Source organism: Symphalangus syndactylus, chromosome 3 (genome assembly GCF_028878055.3).
Source record: "Symphalangus syndactylus isolate Jambi chromosome 3, NHGRI_mSymSyn1-v2.1_pri, whole genome shotgun sequence".
Taxonomy (NCBI): Eukaryota; Metazoa; Chordata; class Mammalia; order Primates; family Hylobatidae; genus Symphalangus; species Symphalangus syndactylus.
In genome coordinates, this window is record NC_072425.2 from 130,779,202 (window position 1) to 130,787,422 (window position 8,221).

At 42.6% G+C, this 8,221-nt stretch overlaps 1 protein-coding gene and 1 pseudogene across 2 annotated transcripts in view; one reads left to right on the forward strand and one right to left on the reverse strand.

Moving 5' to 3' along the window:
* The window catches only part of ZW10 (zw10 kinetochore protein), a 41,281-nt gene extending 36,256 nt beyond the window's left edge, over positions 1-5,025 (reverse strand). The window contains exons 1-2 of one of the 2 annotated variants that reach the window (XM_055273181.2): positions 4,780-5,025; positions 67-201 (exon numbers count right to left, since the gene is read on the reverse strand). In XM_055273181.2, coding sequence (XP_055129156.1) covers positions 67-201; positions 4,780-4,884 — 240 coding nt within the window. In that variant the 5' untranslated portion in view covers positions 4,885-5,025. The remainder of the gene's footprint in view (positions 1-66; positions 202-4,779) is intronic. The other variant, XM_055273182.2, reaches the window with a different exon arrangement.
* On the forward strand, positions 885-1,115 carry LOC129479672 (cytochrome c oxidase subunit 7A-related protein, mitochondrial-like; annotated as a pseudogene).
* Positions 5,026-8,221: the final 3,196 nt, after the last annotated feature.

Consider the following 8,221-nt stretch of genomic DNA (forward strand, 5'->3'; position numbering starts at 1 on the left):
GTCTTAGGAATCAGGAAGCTGAACCACCTCCATACAAACCTATCCAATATAACAAATTATCCTTACCTCAGTCTCTATCCTGGATTTCAGCAGGTCAATGTCTTCAGATAGCTTATCCACCTGGGTAATCAGGCCCTGCGCACTCTGCATGCTAGGCAGGAATTCACTGTACTTCTTGCTAATCATATTGCACACCTCACCCTAAAATATAAAACAGAATTATAATAAAAGACAGTGAAATGAGTACTCTGATAAAAATATATTCATCTTCCACAAGGCATTTTCCATGTTAGAACCTTCTTGCCAGTTGCCTATACCCATTCACTTTCCCTCCAAGCCATTGAGTTTCTTTCAAAAACAAATTTCTCCCACCATGAGGGGTCTTATAACATTAGGGTGAAAGAAGACAACAATATCAAACATCACTATGTACTCCAAGAGTATGTACAACTATTACTGGTCAATTAAAAAATTAAAAAAAAAAAAGAAGACAATGATCACCAAACCCCAACAGTGCCCAAGAGTTGTACAAATGCTGGAAAAGAGAAAGGTGGAGCCAGAAGTTCTCATATTGAATTATATCAGACTGCGGTCACCAATTTTAATCGTAAATCTAATAGAAAAGAAAAGAAATGGATAAATTAAATCCATAATCTGTATATCTCAATTTCTATTTTCTTGCCTGTAACATTTTATGGCCTGATCTTAAAACCCTACATTGATTTGAGTTTCATCATCTCCTTTAATGCAAACTAACTTAAACAAAGTACTGAATACTGTGTATTGAATTATTCAATACCCTGAAAGATACAAGAATAAATTATGGGTCCTTCTCTGGGGCGATCATGCAGGCAGTAGATGCGGGAAGCTGGACTCCAGGCATCATGTACAACAAATTTAGAGGCTTCACGTTCAAGTTGGTGGGAGCATGGACTTCAGAGGCTTATATCCCATAGGGATTAAAGCCTGTGGTTTCCACAGAAGCACCACCTATCATATTTGCCATACCAACTAAGCCGACCTCTGATTCCACTGCATATAATTTTGCTATGAAAAACAAAGTTCCAGAGCTGCAGAATTTCTCCAGAAAGCTGATGATGTGCCCATCCACCTGAAATGAGGCTTCCCTGACCAAATGCTATACTGGACCACCATGGTGCTGACTGTGGGTGGGAGACTGCCTAATCACCCTCTACATGGCTTCACAGCCACAAAACAAATGAGTTGGCATCAAAACAAATGAGGACTGGTTTGCTTTTTGGCATAAACCTTTTGAATTTTCTTTTTCATTGTTTCTGTTAATTTTTTTTTTTTTCTTTTGAGATGGAGTCTCACTCTGTCACCCAGGCTAGAGTGCGGTGGTGGAATCTTGGCTCACTGCAACCTCCACCTCCCGGGTACAAGTGATTCTCCTGCCTCAGCCTTCCAAGTAGCTGGGACTACAGGCATGTGCCACCACGCCCAGCTAATTTTTGTATTTTTAGTAGAGACAGGGTTTCACCATGTTGGCCAGGCTTCTCTCGAACTCCTACCTCAGGTGATCCGCCCACCTCAGCCTCCGAAAGTGCTGGGATTATAGGTGTGAGCCACAGTGCCTAGTCTACTTTTTTTTTTCTTTAACTTGGATGACACATGTTTGCAAGAAAAACAGACAGATATGAAGACAGTATTTTGGCTTGCTTATGAAATGCATATGGCTTGTCAGAGCTCATTCAACAGTTAAAGTCATTGTTTAAAGAAATGATGCATCCCGGCATTGTGGCTGACATCTGTAACCCCAGCACTTTGGGAAGCCAAGGCAGGTGGATCACTTGAGGTCAGGAGTTCAAGAATAGCCTGGCCAACATGGTGAAAAGCCATCTGTACTAAAACACAAAAAATTAGCCGGGCGTGGTGGTGGGCGCCTGTAGTCCCAGCTACTTGGGAGGCTGAAGCAGGAGAATCACTTGAACCTAGAAGGCAGAGATTGCAGTGAGCCGATAACTCGCCACTGCACTCCAGTCTGGGTGACAGAGCGAGACAGACTCCACCTCAAAAAGAAAAAAAAAAAAAAAGAAATGATGCTGCACTCTGTGTTTGTGCTCCTGATTTCCCAGGAGGTTCTAGATGAAGGTTGCACACTGGACACAGGATCATTAACGTCAGTCTGTACATCCTCAAGTCAGGGACTTGAGGATGCTTTTTTTTTTTTTTTTTTTTGAGACAGAGTCTCATTCCATCGCCCAGGCTGGAGTGCAGTGGAGCAATCTCACCTCACTGCAACCTCCACTTCCCGGGTTCAAGCAATTCTTCTGCCTCAGCCTCCAGAGTAGCTGGGATTACAGGTGCCCACCACCACACTGGGCTAATTTGTGTATTTTTAGTAGAGAAGAAGTTTCACCATGTTGGCCAGGCTGATCTGGAACTCCTGACCTCAGGTTATCTACCCGCCTTGGCCTCCCAAAGTACTGGGATTACAGGCATGAGCCACCACACCTGGCCGAGGTTGCGTTTTTGAGCATAGGGTACAGAAGCCTTTCTGGATTTGGATGTGGCTGAGGAAAGAAGACAGAAGCCAAGGCCATGAACATAAAATGAGGGGTTTGAGTTAGTACTTACCTGGGCTGGAGGGGGTCAGGGGGTCCATCTTGCAGTAAAATCTTAAAAGAAACTATTTTTAGCCTGTCTCTATTCCTTGGGTGGTTCATTTCAAAGGGTTATTTGCCTCATCTCATATTTTCAGTGAAATTTTATGTGTAATTGTGTGTATTTATTCCACCATGGGAAGAGAGAACACCTGTTTAGTGTTGCATTTTAGACTGGTGTCTTGTTTTGTTAATGCAGCTGTGCCACAAATTCTCCTTTATCTTTTAAAAATGTTATGACTTTAAATTGATTTTTTTTTTCTTTTTGAGATGGAGTCTCACTCTGTCCCTCAGGCTGGAACGCAGTGGCACAATCTCGGCTCACTGCAACCTCAACCTCCCAGGTTCAAGCGATCCTCCTGCCTCAGCCTCCAGAGTAGCTGGGATTACAGGCGTGCACCACCACGCCTGGCTAATTTTGTTAAATTATTATTTTGACAGTGGAATAAATACATGAATAAAAAAAAGAACAAATTATGCTTGCCCTCAAATTCCTAGGTAGTAAAGATACTATATACTTGAGCAACAAGAATACAGGACTAAAATGTAATACAGCAACAAAGTTATAAAGCCTTCCAGGAGCACAAATGAGAAAGAGATCCTCTCTCCCTGAGGGAAGATAAAGATTTTTTTTTTTATGCCGGAGACATTTGAAATGGAACTTGAAAAATGGGTGGAAATACTACAGGTAAAGATGGAAAAATGGCAACATAAGCAAAATATGGGATTGAAAAAAAGGAGGGAGAGCAGATAAAGTAATTCTCATTGGCTGAAGATTCAAGTTGGTAAAGGAAACTAGTGAAAGGAAAGAAAGGCATGTTGGGTCCAGAACACACAGGAGCTAGGGTAGCTTGCCATGCTAGAGTGACTTAAAAACCTGTCCTCTTTCCATTACATTAAACAGTGGTGAAAAATCCGAAAGCCATATTAAAGAAGAGACGTCGGGGATATGACTACTTAAAATTCAGGAAACTACTTTTGTAAAATCAAGAGCTGTTAGGAAGGAAGAGTTATACCTGTGCCCTTATGGTGGGTGCCAAACTTGCCCCCTCGAAACCCTACTTGACTCAGATACACAAATTTTAAATGAAAGCAACTGAAGATGTGGACAAATACTGGCAAGGTAACAATATCAGTACAAAGCAAAACTGTGTGTGGCTACGTCCTTCCAGTTTTTGTATCAACCTCAAGGCAGCAACGTCTACGTAGGTACCACTGACACTCAGCACAGCTTCATGTGCTTGTAAATGAATAAGTTTTAAAAACACATTAAGAGGCTGGAGACGGTGGCTCACGCCTGTAATCCCAGCACTTTGGGAGGCCAAGGCGGGTGCATCACCTGAGGTCAAGAGTTCGAGACCAGTCTGGCCAACATGGTGAAACTCCGTCTCTACTAAAAATACAAAAAAAAAAAAAAAAAAAAAAAATTAGCCAGGCGTGGTGGCGCGCGCCTGTAATCCCAGCTACTCGGGAGGCTGAGGCAGGAGAATCACCTGAACCCGGGAGGCAGAGGTTGCAGTGAGCCGAGATCACTCCAGCCTGAGCGACAGAGCAAGACTCCATCTCGAAAGATAGAAAGATAGATAGATAGATAAAAATAAAAACATACTGAGGGTTTGGGTTTTTTTTTTAATGTCGGGGAGGAGAAAGGTGCAATCCTCCAGGATATTTTATTCATCAACAAATCAAGGAGTGGGTGGAGGAAATAAACAATCATCGATGCAAGAAGAGGAAGGGGGATCCTGTCTTTTCTATTTCTCTCCCGCGCTCGCTCCCTAGCTTCCTCGGAGCTTCCAGTTGCTCCTCCCGCTCTGCTGGTCTCTTCAGTCTCCCTCTTCCCGCGGCACACCCCTCCCCAACATAACTCCACTCCCCAGTGCTCTCCAGCCACCGCCTCTTCGTCCCCACAGTCCCAGGCCTCCTGGCCTCCTCAGTTCCCAGCCCCTGTCTGGGCTCCCCTCCAAGATCCCTCCTCAATCCACACACTCTGGGCCCCCCCACTCCTCATTCAGCCCCCACAACTAGATCTCCCCGACAGGTCCCACTCTGCTGGTCCCCACTCTATCTGCCCTTAGCCCCTGACTCCTCTCTCCAGTCCCTTCACACAGGGAGCCGGCGTCCCCTTCCAGTCAGCAGACAGCTGCCCCGCTCTCACCTTGATCTCCTCCACCCGCCGGGTCAGACGGCTGATCCGGGTCCCCAGATCCTCCTTTTCCAGCCTCCCGGAGTGTGCCAAAACTTCTGTCACGAACGAGGCCATGGCCAAGACGGGAACCAACGCTGACTGGGTCACTCTCGTAGCCAGCGCGGCAGCTCCCGTCCCGCCGGCCGTCTTGACGCGAGGCCTGCCGGGAAACGGAGTCTCGCGGGCCTCAGACCGTCGCCCGGAACGCGAGGGGCGCACTACAACTCCCAGCAGGCACCGCGCCAATCCCGGGATGGGATTTCCACGGTGTCCCGTAGTTGGCAAACTGTAAGCAGACGCGTTTTCTTCCTTAGTTGTTTTCAAAGTTTGTCGCTTCCCGCCCGTTTTTCACTGGAGGAAATTAAACGTTTTTAATAACCAGGTCTAACTGAACCTTTCTAAACTTCAAAAGGCTTACTTGTAAAATTATCTAACTGAAAGAGCCAACAAGCCCATCTCAATCTTTTTTCCTCAACATTTATTGGGCCGCTGTGGCACCAGAATCTATGAATGGCGCCCTCTGGAGTTGTGTAAAGAAGTGGCGTCACTTCATTATAAATAAAAGGTTGCTTATAATTGCATCTATGTACAAATATTACATCTACGTGATACATTACACATTTACATTACCTACATTACATATTTATATTACTTAGATATACATAATATTAGTCCTGTGTGAACAAGATACTTAGTACTTTCTGTCAGATTATAAATATGTAAATGTGTCAAAAGCTTTTAAAAATGGTTTCATTATTTTAATGCATTGCATACAGAAAGATGTTCACAATATTCTATGTATAGTATGATTCATTTTTAAAAACTTAAGTCTATAACCATTGGTCAGAAAACAAAAAGTAGATAACTATGTATGTAAAGGACAGACATCAAATTATCCTATGGGTGGTGGATTTATGGTGTTTATTCTCTTCTCTGCCCTTGCTTTCTCTATTTTTCTACGGTAAACATACACAGTCCTCCCTTGCTATGGGGGGATTGGTTCCAGAAACCTCCCCTGCCCCAGTAGCAAAATCCATGGATGCTCAAGTCTCTTACATAAAATGATGTAATGTTTACAAGTAACCAGCACACATCCTCCCCATACACTCTAAATCATCTCTTGATTACTTATAAGACCTAATACAAATCAATCTAAATGCTATATAGTCGTTATATTGTATTTTGATTTGCATTATTTTTTGTTGTTGTATTGTCATTTTTTATTAGTTTTTTCCAGAAAATTTTTGATCTGTGGTTGGTTGGATCCGTGGATACCAAGAGCCAAATGTACTGTTTTGATTAAAAGGTTTTTTGTTTTTTAAAAAGGTATATTGTGAGGGTTGACCCCAAGCAGGCACTGACCCTAAGATCCCTGACAATTCTAAGTGTCTGCGAGACAATCTGCTTATCCCAGTGAAGCAAGGACCAATTCACGTGCCATGAGCAAAGGAAACAAAACTGGGATTGAGAGAGGAAGCACTGAAAGCAGCCAAAACATCTTGAGAAACTCCTTTCCTTGGAAAACCAAATCAATTTCTTTTTGGAAGACCTGTCAACTTTACTTTGAATTCTGACTGCATCTAATAATAAATGCCCAATGACAAAGAATGACTGACAGGTGAAAATTCTGAAACTTTGAACTGCATATTTATTAAGCAATTATCACATAGCAGACATTGTGCTAGGTCTGGGGACCCACAACATGTGAATATATAATCACAGAAAAATATGGTAATTACTAATTTGTAGGTAGATGAGGGATGGATCTAGATTTAGTGGATCCTAAATCTTATACAGTTGCAGGGAGGGGAACGACTCTTTAAGAAAAAGAATATAAAATAATGAATACCAAATTAGATGCCAGCCTTAGAAGGGGCCTGTGCAAGTAATGAGCCCTGAAGTTTAATGTGCCCCTGAGGAAGGTGCAAATGGCAGAGGAAATATTGGAGGAGGAGCACCCAGTCTCTGAATTAGAAAGGTTTCACAATGTTAACATTTACAGGAGGCCATTGCTTTGGACTGAGTTCCTGCACTAAGCCCAACAGACCAAACCAAAATGGAGTCACTCATGCTAAAGCTCTGCTTCACCAAACCAAAACTAAGCTGTCTATCTGACCTTCTGAGAATCAGGAAAATGAGAGATAATCACCAAATTCTCAAACCTGCCAGTTTCAGTCTGCATGATAACGAAGTTCCCTCTGTTTTAATTCTTACAAAAAAGTACCTGAACTAAACTGACGCCAATCAATCAGTTATTTTTCTATTGTTCTGTTTCTCGGTTCCCACCTTACAAGGAAATTAAATTTGAAACAGCCAATCTGCTTTTTGTTCTTTGTTTCTCCTTTCTTCAGCCTTTTTCTTTCTATAAAACCAACCTCCTCTGTTCAGCTCATCGGGACACTGATTCTACTTTATGGAATGAAGTGTTGCCTGATTCTAGAATCACAAATAAAGTGAATTAAGAGCTTTAAACTAAATTCGTTGTAATTTTGTCTTTTGACAATGGTAATGAGAAATCTGAAGTGAGAATGAAAGGAAGTGCTACTTTGAGGCTGAGGTTCTGGGACCTCCCTCCAGAAATCCTGTGTATACATATCCACAAAACACAACTGCCTGAGCTCTTACTTCTTCCTGAGCAGAGAGACTACTGGGTAAGGTGAAGACTGTTCCTCAAGGTCCAAGGAAAAGTCAGGGAAGAGCCAGAGTTAGGCTGAGAAAGGAGAAGAAAGAGCGTGCAGCATGGACTGTGATGGCTACACACAGTCAATGCATGCAGCAATGAATGAATACTTGCATTTAAAAAAAGAAATTAATAAATGCTTGTGTTCTGTATTCCCTCATTAACTGCACCTTCTTCATAGTTCACATTTGTCATGGCTTATATGTTTCCCAATTCACAGATGTTCACAAATCATCAGGAAAAGGCAAGGAAGTTAGGAGCAAAGTCTGAAAGGATTCCTCCTGGCCTATCATGGCTCACATACACATGACATACCTGTATTCAAGAAGCAAAGTAGCGAATGCATATTTCTGGCAGAGGACAGCACGAGCAGACAGCGTTTCCAAGCAGACAGCGTTTCCAAGTCTGCACAGTATTTGCCATCATGTTGCTATAAAAGCAGCATAAGGTGCCTATAATTTGAAAAAGCAACCCATTTGCTTCAAAATAGTATGAAAGGGAAGGGGTGGGTGCAGGTAGAAATGAAGCAAGATTGGGATGAGTGGATAATTTTTGAAGTGAAATGATGCAATATAAGATTTCTTTATACTATTCATTCTACTTTTGTATATGTTTGAAGTTTCCTGTAATAAAACATAAAAGAGCACTTCAGATGATTCTGTGTGCCTTCCTCCAAACCCTCACACCACTGATAAACACTGGTATACCAGATGTCTTAGGTGTTGAGCCATC